The 19,298-nt window shown below is 37.0% G+C and overlaps 1 protein-coding gene across 4 annotated transcripts in view; it reads right to left on the minus strand.

Moving 5' to 3' along the window:
* DMD (dystrophin) overlaps positions 1-19,298 on the minus strand; it is a 2,284,432-nt gene that overhangs the window by 1,539,880 nt on the left and 725,254 nt on the right. For all 4 annotated transcript variants that reach the window (XM_063634262.1, XM_063634265.1, XM_063634264.1 and 1 more), the window contains exon 12: positions 2,589-2,739. In XM_063634262.1, the coding sequence (XP_063490332.1) occupies positions 2,589-2,739 (151 nt within the window). The remainder of the gene's footprint in view (positions 1-2,588; positions 2,740-19,298) is intronic.

A 19,298-nucleotide genomic window follows, 5' to 3' on the forward strand; every position in this document is an offset into this window, starting at 1 on the left:
GAAAGCTGAAACTGGATCCCTTCCTTACACCTTATACAAAAATTAATTCAAGATGGATTAAAGACTTAAATGTTAGACCTAAAACCATTAAAATCCTACAAGAAAACCTAGGCAACACCATTCAGGACATAGGCGTGGGCAAGGACTTCATGTCTAAAACACCAAAAGCAATGGCAACAAAAGCCAAAATTGACAAATGGGATCTAATTCAACTCAAGAGCTTCTGCACAGCAAAAGAAACTATCATCAGAGTGAACAGGCAACCTACAGAATGGGAGAAAATTTTTGCAACCTACTCATCTGACAAAGGGCTAATATCCAGAATCTACAATGAACTCAAACAAATTTACAAGAAAAAAACAAACCCCATCAAAAAGTGGGCAAAGGACATGAACAGACACTTCTCAAAAGAAGACATTTATACAGCCAAAAAACACATGAAGAAATGCTCCTCATCACTGGCCATCAGAGAAATGCAAATCAAAACCACAGTGAGATATCATCTCACACCAGTTAGAATGGCCATCATTAAAAAAGCAGGAAACAACAGGTGCTGGAGAGGATGTGGAGAAATAGGAACACTTTTACACTGTTGGTGGGACTGTAAACTAGTTCAACCATTGTGGAAGTCAGTGTGGCGATTCCTCAGGGATCTAGAACTAGAAATACCATTTGACCCAGCCATCCCATTACTGGGTATATACCCAAAGGACTATAAATCATGCTGCTATAAAGACACATGCACACGTATGTTTATTGCGGCACTATTCACAATATCAAAGAGTTGGAACCAACCCAAATGTCCAACAACGATAGACTGGATTAAGAAAATGTGGCACATATACACCATGGAATACTATGCAGCCATAAAAAATGATGAGTTCGTGTCCTTTGTAGGGACATGGATGAAAGTGGAAAACATCATTCTCAGTAAACTATCACAAGGACAAAAAACCAAACACCGCATGTTCTCACTCATAGGTGGGAATTGAACAATGAGAACTCACGGACACAGGAAGGGGAACATCACACTCCGGGGACTGTTGTGGGGTTGGGGGAGGGGTTAGGGACAGCATTAGGAGATATACCTAATGCTAAATGACGAGTTAATGGGTGCAGGAAATCAACATGGCACATGGATACATATGTAACAAGCCTGCACATTGTGCACATGTACCCTAAAACCTGAAGTATAATAATAAAAAAATAAAAAAACAACAACTCTAGAACTTAGAAATAAATGTATCTTTTATTTGCATGGAAGAACTGTAAAGATATATATGACTGAATGTTATAAAAAGAGAGAATTAATTTAGGCAAAAGGCAGTTTTAGGAAATATGAGGTAAAAGAGCAGATATTCCCTTTCAAAGCCATAAATCGAACAACCACAGATCATAAGTAGAGTTGCCAGATAAAATAAAAGACACTCAGCAAAATGTGAATTTCAGATAAACAATGAACAATTTGGGACACATACTAAGAAAATGATTTGTTGTTTATCTGAAATTTACATTTAGGTAGGCTTCTTTTATTTTTGTTTGCCAGATGTGGCAACCATAATCCTGGGATGATTACAAAGGATCTTCTGTGTGTGTGTTTCCTCATGAATTGAGCAGGAGACTATTTCAACAATAAAACTCAGAGCTAATTGTAATATTTTATGGCATTTATTAAAATAAAGCACCCTCGTAATTTTGGATAAGAAATATTATTATAGAAGTCTCAGTCACAGAAACAAAAACAAATGCTTTCTGGCAGCGAGGGAGTGTAACTGGAAATGTACAAGTAAAGTGAAGGAAAAAGATGGAAATGTTAACATTTTTAAAATGTCATATTTTATAGAAAAGCAATGCTTCAGACCCTCATTTATCATCAAGCTTGGCCGGCTTCAAGTTACTATAAATTGAATGTAAAATTACATTAAAAAAATCATAGCCTTATTATTTAAATTTGCATTACAAGCAATCCATATGAAGTCTGTCTTCCAGGAAAGCAAATTTTTAATAAATCACATACCCTGCGTTGTTCTCATCCACAAATATGTTTGATTTCTTTTCCAAATACGAAAAGCCTAGCTATGTTGTATTTTTTTAAAAAGCAACAACAAATGTCTTAATCCATTTTGTGCTGCTATAACAAAAATAACTGAGACTGGGGTAATTTAGGAAGAATGTAAATTTATTTTTTCACAGTTCTCAGGTCTGGGAAATCCAAGATCAAGATGTTAGCATCTGGTGAGGGCCTTTTCACAGAGTTCTCACATGGTGGAGAGTCAAGAGATGGGAGAACACTGTGTGAAGCCTCTTTTAGATGGTACTTGATCCTATTCTTAAGGGAGGAGCCCTCATGGATTATTCACCCTTAAATATTCCATCTCCTAATACAATCAGCTGAATTTTGGAGGGGACTTATTCAAGCCATTGCAACAAAGATTGCAAAAACAATTAGGTAAAAATAATTTTTAAAATATGGCTGACTGTAAGTTTTAATTCTCTCACATCAACCATGTCATCTGTGTTACTGTGTACAGGTAATATACACAGAGATTGCTTTCTAGTAGAAAGCATGCAACATAAGATACACCTACCTTATGTTGTTGTACTTGGCGTTTTAGGTCTTCAAGATCTGGTCCAAGAGGCTCTTCCTCCATTTTCCTTGTTCTTTCTTCTGTTTTTGTTAACCAGTCATTCAGCTCTTTCAGTTTCTGATTCTGGAGATCCATTAAAACTCTATGTAAACTGAAAATTTGAAAGAAGTATATTATTACCTCTTTTAAAGCAACTTATTACTGAACATCACAATGTAAAACAATAAAATTTATAATATATGGAATGTTTGCATTTGGGGGCATCTATTGGACATTGAGAAGGATGTAAGTAAAGCCCACTACCAGTCACCCCTGAAACTATTATTTCTCAGACCTGTAAGAGTTCACAAATCCTGATTTCTAAAAAGCTTCACATAGCCAACTAAATGTGAACATGCTAACTGAAGTGCAAAGCATCTAATAATTGACTTAGTAGTATATTTTGGCAGTTGTTCGTTTACATTCTCATTATTTAGTATGTGTGGTGGTTAAAGATGGCCACAAATTCTTTGTCACTCTTCCCTTCAAGAGATGAGGTCTATTTTCCATCCCTGTGAATATGATCTGGACTTGTGATTTTTTTTGACCACAGAATGTGGCATAACTGACACCACACCAATTCCAAGTGTAGGCTATAAAAGAACTGACAGCATTTGTATTTCTTCCTCTCTTGAAGCCTAGATTCCATGCTGTAAAGGAGGCCAGGCTACACTACCGAATCATTAGAGACCATATAGGAGTTATTCTGGAGGATGAAATATTGTATTAGAAGTGAGCTTCCAGCTCAGTGCAGCCCAAGTAGTGACTCCAGCTATAACACTGGTAATATAAAACAACCTGGCTGAGCCCTGCTTATATTCTCGGTCTTCAGAATCATGACACAATGATACATTGTTATGACCCATTAAGTTTGGACATCATTTGATACACAGAAATAGGCAAGTGAGAGGGTGCTTTTTACCCACAAAGATATAGAAAATAGTGGGCTGGGTATTGAATTTAAAGTCCAAAGGCCTAGGTTCACAGCCCAGCGGTAAGCTCTACATCCAGGTTCTCAAACGTTCTCAATTACATTTCCAGCATGAGGGACATGGATAATGTTTTGCCTATTAATTACACAACTTTATGCTGAGGTTGAAAACACATTAATGTTGATTCTTTAATTCAACCAAAATTTGAGATGTAAATGAGAAGTGTTAATGGTTATTTTTAAGAGAAATATTCTTTATAAACATCATGTTTAAAGCATTTTTCAAAACTATATTCTGAACATTGATCTTATAAGGAGAATATAATTTGAATTAGGAATATATTATTTTGAATACATAATTTTACTCCAAAATCCTTCCTGGAAGTTCCATTAATCATCACATTTAAACACACAAAGTGCACATATAGCTGAGAGTGTTTTTTAATAGATTTAATTTTTTGGCTGTTTTAGATTTACAAAAAATTAATGAGATTATAATACAAAGAGTTAGCATATAACTTGCACTCAGTCTCCCATTTTATTAACATCTTATGTTATTACTGGAACATCTGTTACAATTAATGAAGCAATATTTGTGCATTATTAGCTGGAGTCTATATTATATTCTGATTTCCTTAAACTATTTTTTATATTTCAGTATCTCTCCAAGGATTCCATATTACACTCAATTGTCCTGTTTCCTTAATCTGCTTTTGGCTATGATAGTTTCTCAGAATTTTTCTGGCAGTTTTTAAAAGTGCTGGCCAGGCTGGTATTTTGTAGCATGCCTCTCTCAGTGGGGATTTGTCTGATTTTTTTTTCCTCATAATTAAACTGGGGTTTTTGAAAGACCACAGAAGTAATGGGCCATTTTAATCACATTTTATGAAGCATATATACTCTCAACGTGACTGATGAATGTTAACTTTGACCACCTGGCTAAAGTAATAGTTGTCATGTTTATCCACTATAAACTTACTCTTTCCCCCTCTTTTTACACTGTTTTTTAATAAGAAAGTCACTATATACAGCCCCCATGGAGTGGGGAGTTATACTCCCTCCCTGTGAGGGCAGAGAAGTTACATAAGTTATTTGGAGTTTTTTCTGCACTGGAGATTTGTCTCTATTCCTCCATTTATTTATGAAATTACTTATTTATATAGCATGGACTCATGTATAGTTATTTGATACTTTGGGCTAAATTCAATACTAGTTTTTGCTTTGGATTTTTGCTCAAATACTTCCAGCTTTGGACACTGGGAAGTCTCTTAGTTGGCTTCTTTGACACATCCCATCAATATGTTTTTTATTTAGGGCGGGGCCGTGGAGTTGAGCATGTTCTTACTTTCTGGCAGTACCAAATGTTCCAGGCTCATTTTCTACATTCCCTTTTTTTTTTTTTTTTTTGGAGAATGTTACTGGAACCCAAGATCCTGTTGCTAGGTATGCTCTTTGCTTCTAGGGTGTTGTAGCTTACAGGACCTCTGGGTTGACATAAAGAAGTGGATGTGTGAGTGTGTACTCACTCATAAATACTTCCATATGTAATTATCTCATCTGCATTAAACTAAATATTAATTTATCCATCTCTCTCCACCTTGTGACTTCTGTCCCTTATCTGTGAACTACCTCTTCAACATTTTTTTGAACTACCTCTTCAACATTTTGGGTTATAAGAAACTCAAAAATGATTTCTTTAAACTAGAAGTTGAGATGACCCCTGTTCATGTTTGGCTCCTCATGCTGCTGAATCCACAGACAGAGAAAGGGGTTACCATACAGAACCTGAGCACAAATGTTAAACTGAGTTCATCCTATACAATGCTGGGCAAGTAGGACTACATTAGAAAACTATGGGCATTTGCCAGGAGTCTCTTAGTATCCCCATATACAATAGTGTTAACCAATAAAAAAAAAACCAGAAGATACTCGATCAATATGGAACCACTAATAATATGGTTCTTTGCAAGGATGTTTTTGATTTCCCCACTAAGGTCAAAGGCTGCAACTAGAAGAAATTCTGCCATAGTAACCAAGACAGCATTGTATTAGCATAAAAACTGATCAATGGAACGTAAGAGAGAACGCAGGAATAAATTCATGCATTTGCATTCAACTGATTTTTGACATGGGTGTCAAGAACACACCGTGAGGACAGGACAACCTCTTCAGAAAATGCTACCAGGAAAAGTAAGAATCTACATGCAGAAGAATGAAATTAGACCCTTATCCCTTGCCACATGCAAAAACCAATTCGAAATGGATTAAAAACTTAAATGTAAGACTCAAAACTATCAACCTATTGGTAGAAAACATAGAGGACAAGCTTCATCACAATTATTTGGGCAATAACTTGAATATGACTTTAAAAGCACAAGCAACAAAAGCAAAAATAGACTGAGGACTCGTACCAAACGAAAAATTTCTGCACAGCAAAAAAAATTAAAATTAAAATTAAAAATTAACAGAGTAAAGAGATATCCAATAGAATGAGAAAAACATTTGCAAACTATATATCTGGTGGGGGTTCATATAAAAATACATAAGAAATTCAAACAACTCCACAGCCAGAAAACAAATAACTTGATTAAAAATAGGCAAAAGACCAAAATAGACATTTATCATAAAAAGGACAAATTGATAACACAGATATGAAAAAATGCTCACCATCACTAATCATCTGGGAAATGCAAATTAAAACCACAATGAGGTATCAGCTTACTTGCAAAGAAAAGGGAACACTTATACGCTGTTGGTGGGAGTGTAAATTATTTCAACTATTGTTGAAAAGAGTGTGGTGATTCCACAAAGACCTCAAAACAGAACTATCATTTGACCCAGCAATCCTATTATTGGGTATATAGTTAAAGGAATATAAATCATTCTACCAAAAAGACACAAACACACATATGTTCATGGCAGCACTATTCACAATCGCAAAGACAATCAACCCAAATGCTTATCAATGGTAAACTGAATAAAGAAAATGTGGTAAATACATACCATGGAATACTATGCAGTCATAAAAAAGAGTAAGATTACGTTCTTTGCAGAAACATAGATGAAGCTGGAGGCCATTATCCTTAGCAAAATAATGCAGAAACAGAAAACCAAATACTCCATGTTCTCACTTATAAGTGGGAGCTAAATGATGAGAACACATGGGCACAGAGAGGGGAACAACAGACATGGGGCCTATGGGAGTTTAGAAGTGGCAGGAGGAAAGAATTAGGAAAAATAACTAATGGGTACTAGGCTTATACCTGGTGATGAAATAATCTGTACAATAAACTTCCATGACACAAGTTTACCCATGTAACAAAACTGTACATGTATCCTTACACTTAAAAGTTAAAATATAATAGTAATTAACGATATCCTTGAAAAAAAGAAAAAAAAAAAGATTATCACCTCACTTTTGTTAGCATGGCTACTATCCAAAAGAAAAAAGATAAATGTTGATAACGATTTAGGAAAAAGGCATGTATTACGTACCTGCAAAAGTTAAAAATTACAAATAAAAAAAAAATGAAAACCTTTACACACTGTAAATGGGAATGGCAATCAGTATAGGCATTATGGAAAACAGTATGAAGGCTCCTTGAAATATGAACAACAAAACTACAATATGATACAAAATCCCTCTATGAATTATATATACAAAGGAAAGGAAATCAGTATGTCAAAGAAATATCTGCACTACCATTTTTATTGCAGCACTATTCATAGCAAAGATATGGAATCAACCTAAATATCCACCAATATATGAATGGATAAAGAAAATGTGGTACACATATATACAATGGAATACTATTCAGCCATAAAAAAGAATAAAATGCTGTCATTTGCAACAACACGGATGAACCTCGAGGATATTATATTAAGTGAAATAAGCCAGAAGAGAAAGACAAGTACTGCCTCATTTCACTTACATGTGTAATCTAAAAGAGCTGATCCCACAGAAGTGGGGAATGAATAGTGATTACCAGAGGCTGAGGTGGTTATGGGGAAGGGGGAGGTATGGAGATGTTTTTCAAGGGATATATAGTCACAGTTAAAATATTCAAGTGATCTATTTTACAGCATGGTGACTACAGCTAATGAAAATATACTCTTGAAAAATGTAAAGAGAGAGGATGTTAAATATTCTCACCACAAAAATGATAAATATGGAAGGTAATGCATATGTTAATTAGCTAGATTCAACTGTTCCACAATATATATTTACTCAGAAGCATCATGTTGTATATGATGAATATACAATTTTATCTGTCAATTTAAAGTAAGGTTTAAAAAACAATGTTTAGAAATTGATAGCATTTAAAACAATAAAATATAAAAGTTGGGTCTGTTGAGTGTGTGTGTGGATGCTGCATACTATTGGCAGGAAAGATAGAACACACTCAAATATGTTTCGCTCAGTGGACTACTTACACATTTACGAAAAGGGTCGGGAGAAAAATAATAAACGATAGTGAAGGAGCCAGGACCTAACAGCAAAGACAACTGACCTAGCAACCCTGGAACTGGAATAAAAGAGGAAGAGAGCTGTTGCTGGAGCTCAGTGACACTAGCAAGGAAGTGAGTAGTGGTCCATGGCGAGGCTGAACCAGAGGAAGAAGCAAAACTGAAGGAGGCACTGATATCAGAAGGTGAGTTTAAGAGCCTTCATGACACAAACGTCCTTTTTCCCCAAAGGTGGTTTAAATAAAGAGGTGACTTCAGGGAGTGGGGAGGTTAACCTCTCGGTTAAAGTGTCATTCATATTAGTTTTAAAATACATTGGCTAACATTTATTCAACTTTTTTTTTACATGACCTTACCAAGGTAAATATTTATAATACTGGTATTATTATTTTTTTTTTTTTTGAGACAGGGTCTCATTCTGTTACTCAGGCTCGAGTACAGTGGCACAATCATAACTCACTGAAGCCTTGACCTCCCACGTCCAAATGATCCTCCTTCCTCAGCCACCTGAGTAGCTGGGACTACAGGTGTACCACCTTGCCTGGCTAATTTTTACCTCTTTTTGTATAGATGTGGTCTCCCTACGTTGCCCATGCTGGTCTTGAACTCCTGGACTCCAGCTATCCTCCTGCCTCGACCTCCCAAAGTTCTGGGATTACAGGCATAAGCCACCGCACCTAGCTATTCTTATTTCTCAGGATAGTGGTAGGTTAAGAAGCTGGCACAGTGGCATGTGAAGCCAGTATAGAAATCACAAACCCTTTGTGACCCAAGACTGTGCTCTTACCTTTGCACGATTTTATTTTTTTCACGGGCAAAATATTGTATTAGATCATATGAAATTGCTGATATTTGAATTTCTTGGTTGATGAAAATGGCTTCATATAGTTCAATTTAAAACAAGATGAAAATGAGAAAGGAGTTTCTTATTTCCAGCTAACATTCTAAAGATGTAAATAAATTTGGAAAAATTGTCAAATTCAAAAAATAAAAATCTACAAACAACAGATAGAAAAAAATGTTTGCATTTTTCCAGGTTTCATTTTATATCCTTCAAGTGGTCATTTAGACAGGAAAGTAGAAGCAAAAGGTGAATGGAGTGTATATATATATATATATATATATATGACTGGCAATAGAGAGCCGAGGTAGTGGAATTAGAATAAAGTAGTATAGGGCAGGAGATGGTCCTGACAGTAGGTATAGCCAAAAGCATATCAGGACATGATACTAGGAACTGCTATAGTAAACTTCCAATCATTCAGATCGTCTGAGAATAGAGAGGGGCCAGCAAAACAGATAAGTTGTAAGAACTTGAAACTTTGGCAACATGCAGTTACAGACTTAATGGTCTCTAGCGTCAACGCCATTTTTCATGTATTGTTAGATAACAGACGTCCTTATGATTTTACCCAGTGTTTCTCAAACTTTAATGTACCTATGAATCACCTGGAGAGTATCAAACTATGCATTCTAAGTCAGTAGGCCTGGGTTGGGGTCTGAGATTCTGCATTTCTAACAAGTGCCCAAGGGATATCAATGCTTCGGATCCATGAATCACATTTTAAGGAGCAATGGTATAAGTCACTTTGAGTTGGCCTTTTTGTCATTTGCAGTAAATGGCATTCTAAGAAATAGTATTTTTCAAATGATTTTACTAGAGAGCTGGAATCCCATCCCCTGACATGAAAACGTATCTGTATGAACATAAAGGAATTCAATGGGAATGCCAGCTTTGCTTCACAGAAACTCTGTTAGAATGTAGGAAGGCGGCTGGGCGCGATGTCTCACACCTGTAATCCCATCACTTTGGGAGGCTGAGGCAGCAGATCACAAGGTCAGGAGTTCGAAAGCATCCTGGCCAACATGGTGAAACCCCATCTCTGCTAAAAATACAAAAATTAGCCGGGAGTGATGGCACACGCCTGTAGTCCCAGCTACTCAGGACGCTGAGGCAAAAGAATTGCTTGAACCCGGGAAGCCAAGGTTGCAGTGAGCTGAGTTCACACCATTGCACTCCAGCCTGGGCGACACAGAGAAACGCCGCCTCCAAAAAAAAAAAAAAAAAGGAAGGCAATTATTCTTTAACCAGTGTCGTCCAGAACTTACTAAAATGATGTAAATATTCTATGTGTGCACTATACATATACATATATAATGGACACTAGTCAGGTGGGAATAATGAACACTTGAACTATGTATGGCTAGTAAGGCTCAGAAACTGAATTTTTAACTATATTTAATTATAATAATTTTAATTTACCTACACATAGCTAGTGGCTGCAATATTGGACAGCACAGCTATAAACCGACAGATAATTAGATTACCAATATCCGTGAATGCTTATTTGCAAGTACTTATCCATACCAATTTATTTTGTCCTCCAATGTCTATGAGGAATGATATCCTAAGTTTAGCAATCTAGCAATAAACATTAATAGCATTTTTTGAATTTTCCATATACAAATTTATAAATGCAAAATAGTACATGTTTTCATTAATTTCAGCCTGTATTTGATGGTCCTAACAGCATTTTTTGTGCTTTATGGAAATACATTATAAAATGTATAAACACATATTACGAAAACATAATCATATGCTAGGCACTAACTAATAAAGGCATAAATGGTAGACTTTATAAGACCTAGAGGATTACAATTAAAACTTACAAATTACCAAGAGGTGTGAGCTCTTTAGGAAGACAGGCTCTCAGGCCCAATTCCCTGGAATTCACAGTTATTGGCATATATGCAATCCTCGATTTAAAAAAATACAACTAATAAAAGGAGGTAATGTATTATAATGAAAGTCTAGATTAGAAAAGAACTACCAGTGATGTTCAATTAACATGTTTTACATGTAAAATACAATTACATGATTTAAGCCGGAAATAAAACCTCTATAATATGATTTAAGGAAGGGATACCAGTACAAATTAGAGAAACTTAATTTTTAATGCATGTTTTTACTTTTAAATGCATACCATTTAGAAACTAAAATTGTACTGATGAAAATTGGAATTGATTTATTTACTTGTTCAAAATGATGGCTCAGGCTGCGCACAGTGGCTCAGGCCTGTAATCCCAGCATTTTGGGAGGCCAAGGTGGCCGATCACCTGAGGTCAGGAGTTCAAGATTAGCCTGGCCAGTAGAAACCCCTTCTCTACTAAAAATACAAAAATCAGCTGGGCGTGGTGGCAAGCACCTTTTAATCCCAGCTACTCAGGGGGCTGAGGCAGGAGAATCACTTGAACCCGGTGGGGACGGAGGTTGCAGTGTGCTGAGATCGCACGAATTCACTCCAGCCTGGGTGAAAGAACAAAACTCTGTCTTAAAAAAATAAATAAAAATAACAAAACGATGGCTCAAAAATTCTGGCAAACTGGTTCTTACAGATAGATTAGTTTTGGTTTTAGCTTAACAATTATTTATATGCAACTAGATGCTTCTAGAATGCTGTCATCTGCTTAAATAATTTTTAAAATCAACCTTGTGTCAGTTTTGGTTTCATTCTCTATTAAGAAAGGTATTGGGGGCTGGGGGAGGAATAGCATTCGCAGAAATACCTAATGTAAATGACCTGAAGGGTGCAGCAAACCAACATGGCACATGTATACCTATGTATCAAACCTGCATGTTGTGCACATGAAACCTAGAAATTAAAGTATAATAATAATAATAATAATAGAGAGAAAAAAGAAAAGAAATCCAAGATAGGTTAAAAAAAAAAAAAAGTTATTAGTTGAGGTAATGTTTAAGTCCGGCTTTTATTCAACCTATCACAGATAGGTGAATTAGTGGAATTTATATAAACAATGCCTTAATATAAAAAGGTACTGATTGATTAAAATCACTGACAGCACTTTTCAAAATGACATCCCAGCCCCATAACCCAACAATTCAATCAGAATATCTGCGAATGGAGCCCAGGTATTGGTTCTTTAAGAAACTATCCAACCAGGTGATTCAAATGAACATCCAGGGTTGAGAACTATTGTGCCTTCCCCCCACGCCGCTGCCCAGGACACAGCCATAATTTTTACTTTAGCACTTGGGTCCTCACAAGTGGCAAATATTTGGAAAGCTGTATCCAGGCAACATGACATGTCAAGGGTAACATGAACCAGATGCACAGAGGTAACATGGAGACAAAGGATCAGGATGCACAAACATGTCTTTACTTATTTATAAATGACTTACACAAGTACTAAAAGATCTACTATGTACCCACAAAAATTACAAATAAAAAAGAAGATTTACTAAAGAGTAATTTTGATCTTGTAGAATTCGAGACTTTTAAATATAATTTTTAAATACCAAATAATAATTGTGTGTCAGAAAAAAAGACGTATTATTGTAATTAATCCTATAGATTCAGCAACTGATATTAGCCCCAACTTACAGGTGGAGAATCAAAGGCTTATTTGGGTCAAAAGGTAAGCAAGGGAAGGTGACAAAGTGCGAACTCAGGGAGTTTGGCTCCAGGGCCTGCTTCAGAATCATGCAATATTGCCTGAACTAAAATTAACTTTTTAGAGATTAACTTTATATCTATTATAAAGTCATTTATGGCACTGATTATAAATATCAAAAAAATAGAAGAAAGTCACTTGGTGGAATTTTATAGAGATTGATATTAATAATTTTAATTATTTTCACCAAAAGGAAAATTACAGTTGTTACTCTTGAGACAATTGTTCTTAGAATGATGTTTACTTTAATGATAGAAACCACAATACCCTATTTTTTAAATTTTTATTTTTTGTGGGTATATAGTATGTGTTTATATTTATGGGATACAAGAGATATATTCATACAGGCATACAGGCATAATATGACATTAGGGTTAATAGGGTATCCATCACCTCAAGCATTTATCATTTCTTTATGTGACAAACCTTCCAATTATACTTTTTGTTATTTTAAAATGTACAACAAATTGTGCCTGACAGTAATCATCCAGTTGTGCTATCAAATATTAGATCACATTCATTCCATCTAACTATATTTTTGTGCCCATTAATGATCTCCACTCCCCGCGACCCACTAGCCTTCCCATCCTCTGGTAATCATCATTCTGGTCTCTATCTCCATGAGTTCAGTTGTTTTAATTTTTTTTTCTTTTTCTTTTTAGCTCTCACAAGTAAGTGAGAACATGCAAAGTTTGTTTTTCTTTGCCTGGTTTATTTTAATCAACATAATGTCCCCCAGTTCCATCCACGTTGTCTAAATGACTGGATCTCATTCTTAGTCAAGCTTAAGACTTGTCATTTTTGTTTACCCTTTCAAAAAAACCATCTTTTTGTTTTTGTTGATCTTTTGTATCATTTTGTTGTACTTTAATGTATTTCAGCTCTGTTCCTTATTGTAATATTTATTTTCTCATACTAATTTTGGGTTTGGTCTGCTCCTTCTTTTCCAGCTCTGTAAGGTGTATCATTCAGTTATTTGAAAGTTCTTCGGCTTTTTTGATGTAGGTATTTATGGTTATAAACTTTCCTCATAGTACTGCTTTCACTGCTTCCCATAGGTGTTGGTTACATTGTGTTTCCATTTTCATTTGTTTCAAGAAATTCTATAGTTTCCTTCTTAATTTCTTCTTTGACCAATCATTCAAGAGCATATTGTTTAATTTCCATGTGTTTCTACAGTTTCCAAAATTCTTCCTACTGATATTTTGATATATTCAATTGTGATCAGAAAAGCTGATTTATATTATTTTGATTTTTGAATTTTCTAAGACTTGTTTCGTGGCCTAACATATGGCTTGTCCTTGAAAATTATCCATGTGCTGAGAAGAAGAATGTGTACTCTGCAGCTGTTGGATAAAATGTTCTGTAAATATCTATTAGTTGAAATTGGTCTACAATGCATAATAAGTCTGATGTTTCCTTGTTGATTTTATGTCTGGATGATCTATCTGGCCAATGCTGAAAATGGGGGGTTGAAATCACCGGCTATTACTGTTTTGGGGTCTGTCTCTCTAACTCTAATAATATTTGATTTATATGTGTCTGGGTGTTCCAATGATGGGTACATATTTATTTACAACTGTTATGTCCTCTTGCTGAATTGACTCCTTTATCAGTCTACAATGACCAGGATTGTCCCTTTTTATAGTTTTTGTCTTGAAACCTATTTTGTCTGATAACAGAGTAGCTAATCCTGTTCTTTTTTCATTTCCATTGGCATGGAATATTTGTTCCATCTCTTTATTTTCAGTCTATCTTTATCTATTGGTGAAGTGTGTTTCTTCTAAGTAACAGATCATTGTGTCCTCTATATTCTTTTATACATTCTGCCACTCAATGTGTTTAGATTGGATAGTTTAGTCAATTTACATTCCATGTTATTACTGGTAAGTTAAGGACTTATCACTTCCCACTTTGCTATTTACTTTCTGGTTGTTTTGTGGCCTTCTCTTCATTCTCTCTTTAATTCCTGTCTTCCTATTAGTGAAAGTAATTTTCTCTGGTTATATGTTATACGTTCTTGCTTATTAATTTTTGTGTACCTAGGTACATTATTTGATTTGTGGTTGTATGAGGTTTGTAAAGAATAACTGATAATCCATTATTTGAAACTCATGACAACACTGGTTGCATAAACAAATAAGCAAAGAGAAAACTAAAAAAAAAAAAAAAAAAAAAAATGCTACACTTTAACTTCATCCCCCGACTCTTTTTGTTGTTTCTATTTACATCTTATTATACTATGTCTTGAAAAGTTGTTGCAGTTATTTTTGATAGATTCGTCTTTTAGTCGTTTTACTCAAGATATGCGTAGTTGAGACATCATAATCAGAGTGTTATAATATTCTGTTTGTAACAGAATAGTAACAAATCTTACTGTTACCAGTGAGTTTTGTTACTTCAGATGAGTACTTATTGCTCATTAACATCCTTTTCTTTAAGATTGAAGAACTCCCTTTACCATTTCTTGTAGAAAAGGTTTGGTGTTAACGAAATCTGTCAGCTTTTCTTTGTCTTAGAAAGTCTTTATTTCTCCTTCAAGCTTGAAGAGGATTTTCATGGATATACTATTCTAGAATAAAAGTTTTTTCCTTCAGCACTTTAAATATGTCATGTCACTCTACTGGCCTGGAAGTTTTCCACTGAAAATTGTGCTGCCAGACATACTGGAGCTCTTTCTATGTGATTTTTTTGTGTGTGTGTGATTACTGCTTTTAAGATCTTTTCTTTATCCTTGACCTTTGGACATTTGATTTTTAAATGCCTTGAGGTAGTCTTATTTATATTATATCTCCTTGGAGTTCTATTACCTTCTTCTACTTGAATTTTAATGTCTCTCTCTAGGTGGGGGAAGTTCTGTTATTACCCTATTCAATAAACTTTCTAGAACTTTTTTGTCTCCTCTGACTGTATCGGGCACAGTGTCCGAGGTTGAACAGGGCAGCTGGGGCCTTGGGCCTGGCCCAGGAAACCATTCTGTCCTCTTAGGCCTGGGGATCTATAATTGGAGGGGCTGCCTTTTAGGTCTCTGAAATGCCTTCCAGGCCTTTTTCCCCATTGTCTTGGCTATCTGCACTTGCCTTCTTTTTAGTTACGCAAATTTTTCTAGCAAGTGGTTGCTCAGCAGCCTTCTTGAGTTCTCCTGAAAATGGGCTTTTATTTTCTACCACATATCCATGTTGCAAATTTTCAAAACCTTTCTGGTCTGCTTTCCTGTTAAATATACATGTATACCTATGTAAAAAACCTGCACGTTCTGCACATGTATCTCAAAACAAAGTACAATAAAAATAAAATAAATATTCCAGGCCGGGCGCGGTGGCTCACGCTTGTAATCCCAGCACTTTGGGAGGCCGAGGCGGGCGGATCACGAGGTCAGGAGATCGAGACCATGGTGAAACCCCATCTCTACTAAAAATACAAAAAAATTAGCCGGGCGTGGTGGCGGGTGCCTGTAGTCCCAGCTACTCAGGAGGCTGAGGCAGGAGAATGGCGTGAACCCAGGAGGCGGAGCTTGCAGTGAGCCGAGATTGCGCCACTGCACTCCAGCCTGGGTGACAGAGCAAGACTCTGTCTCAAAAATAAATAAATAAATAAATAAATAAATAAATATTCCATCTTATTTCTTTGCTCCTGCATCAGAGCGTAGGTTAAGTGGCCACATCACGTTTTGAACACTTTGCTGCTTAGAAATTCAATCCATCAGACACACCAGGTCAACACTCTCAAGTTCAAACTTTCACAGATCTCTAGGGCATGGACACAATACAGCCAACTTCTTTGCTAAGGGATAATATGTCATTTACTCCAGTTGCCAATAAGTTCATTCTTTCCATCTGAGACCTCGTCAGCTTGGACTTCACTGTCCATATCAGTATCAGCATTTTGGTAATAATCATTTAACCAGTCGCTAAGACATTCCAAATTTTCCCTCATCTGTCTGTTTCTGAGCCCTCCAAACTCATCCAACTTCTGTCTGTTACCCAATTTCAAAGCAGCTTCTACATTTTCAAGTATCTTGACAGCAATGCCCCACTTCTTGGTAACAATTTTCTGTATTAGGCCACTCTCGCATTGCTATCAAGAAATACCTGAGACTGAGTAATTTATAAAGAAAAGAGGCTTAACTGGCTTACAGTTCTGTAAGCTGTACAGGAAATATGATGCTAGCATTTGCTCAGCTTCTGGGGAGGCCTCAGGAAACTTACAATTATGGCAGAAAGTGAAGGAGGAGCAGGTACATCACATGGCCACAGCAGGAGCAAGAGTGAGAGGGAGGGTGCCACACTTTTAAACAACCAGATCTTGCAAGAATTTACTCACTACTGCAAGGACAGTATCAACAAATTATGAAAAATTTGCCCCCGTGATCCAATCAGCTCCCACTAGGCCCTACCTCAAACATTGCAGATTACTACAATTCAACGTGAGATTTGAGCAGGCACACGTGTCCAAACTATATCAACTCAAGAACCTAAGAAATCTACCTGGGGCTCTATTCTACTGTGGCTAAGCTGGCAGCACCCCACCCAAAAGATAAAGACCTTCCCACTCCTCTCCCCTTTCCACAAACAGAGGTGTCTCTCCTCATGCCCACACTACTATTGAACAAAAGACAGTACTGTCTGAGGCCCAATGTTCACTCAAGGGCCAAGGCCACTTTGGTCAGCCTGTGGTGAATGCTGTCAGTCCTGAGTCTCTCCCTCCAGGGCAGTAAGAAAATGGAATCCAGGAGCCAAACTTTGGAATCAGGGACCCTAGGAGCCCACTTGATGCTCTGCCCCACTGTGGTCAAACTGGAACCCAAGTTGCAAGCCAAAGTCCCCTTTACTCTTACCTCTCCTTTCCTTAAGCAGAAAGATTCTCTCCCTGTAGCGACCACAGCTGGGAATGTACTGGGTCACACCTGAAACCATCACAGCTCTGAGTCTCACCCAATACCCACGGCAAGTACTGCCTGGCTACAGCTGCTGATTATTCAGGGCCCTAGGTCTCTTTGGTCAGCATGTCATGAATTCTGCCAGGACTGGGTCCTTCTCTTCAAGGTGACAGGCTCTCTTCTGGCCCGGGGTGTGTTTAGAAATGTCATCTGTGAGCTAGGGCCTGGAATGGGGACCTCAAGACTCTGCCCGGTGCCCTATCCTATTGTATGTCTGAGCTGGTATCCAAGTAGCAAGACAAAGTTCTCTTTATTGTCTCCTCTATTCTTCATAAGTGGAAGGAAGGCGTCTCTCCTGGAGCTGTGAGCTGTGCTGCCTGGGGTTGGGGGAAGGGAAGCACAAGTAGTCCCTTAGCTGCCCCAGCCAATATCTCACTAGGTTGTATGTATTCCAAGTCCACTGACTCTTAGCCCAGCACAGCACCAGGACTTGCAAAGGAACTGCAGTCCTTGTGGGCTAGATTACCTTTGAAGTTTATTTAGAACCACAGAGCACTCTAATCCATGATGAAAAGGCTTGCTGGAACTCAGGTTCCAGCCACTGGGATGGATGATTCTTCTCTGTCTAGGGTGCATCTAAATGCTCCCTCTGTGGGATTTGGCCGAGTTCTGTTCTTTGTTGGTTTCCACTGTGACAGGGCAGCACTGACTTTCAATGCAAAGTCCTATAATCACTGCAATCTCCCTTCCCCAAGCACAGAGACTCTCTCTTCATGCCATGTGACTGCTGCCATGGATGGGGGAGAGCTGGTATAGGTGATAGAATATTGCCTTTACTACCCTCTTCTGTGCCTCTTGCAGTGATACGACCCAAAAACCGGGTACTACGATCCTGCACCTAGTTTTTCACTCTTGTGAAGGTGCTTTTCTAGTGTGGACAGTTGTTCAATTTGATGTTCCTGCAACAGGGATAATTACTGGAGGCTTCTGTTTGGCGATTTTTATCCACCTCCTCCACAATAACCTTCGAGACTCACTTTCCCTCAAATATATGGTGACCATATAAAATGACTAGATATTTTAAAAATGTATGGTATATCATTAAATATAGGAATCAGAAATGATGATATATTATAGTCCAAGAAATGACAAACTTGCTTTAATATAGAAAAGCAACATTCATTTAAAAGAAAAGCTTGAGTAGTGCATGTACAAACATATGCACATAGTTTTTTGTTGTTGTTGCATGGCAATAATGAATGGTCCATAGGAAGCATATTAGTATTTTTGAACTCCCAAGATTTATAACGTTTATCAAAGTTCAATGAGTGCCCTGTGAAATATAAGCTTTAAAGCCAGAATCCAAATAGAACCAATTACCCCCTCAAAGGTGTAAGACTTTAACTGTCACTATTTTCACTATCTCATCACCTTTACCCACAAGTACATCCATCGCTATTGTCCTCTACTTCCCATGCTAAAGTTCTGAATGTGTACCCTCAGCATCTGTGAAGGTGTTGAAACCCTACTGGCCTAGTTTACCTACGTGCCTCAGTAACTAGATCTGCTTTCCTCCAAATTCTGGTATTCCTTACAAGACTCAGCTGCAAAGCCTGACACTGGATGGTGTCACCGTGGGTATAAATCTTAGGCACTAATATAGTAGTTTCCATTGGAGAGTGAAGTGAGGCAACGGCCTGACAAAATCATACAGTTTTTTTTTCCCCTAAAACTAATGTGTTCATTCTCCTCTTTACAGCACCTTCTTTCCCACCACGAAGTATGCTGACATCTTGGGCTAGAAAAGAAGCCAAGGAGAGCATGTCATGTATATTTTTCAAAATTCCCACTAATTGCCATAGTTATTATATTGCACCCTGCAACCTGGTCTTGGAGGTCCAATTTCAAATTACAACCTCAC

The sequence above is a fragment of the Symphalangus syndactylus genome, chromosome X (genome assembly GCF_028878055.3).
Source record: "Symphalangus syndactylus isolate Jambi chromosome X, NHGRI_mSymSyn1-v2.1_pri, whole genome shotgun sequence".
In the NCBI taxonomy this organism is placed as follows: domain Eukaryota; kingdom Metazoa; phylum Chordata; class Mammalia; order Primates; family Hylobatidae; genus Symphalangus; species Symphalangus syndactylus.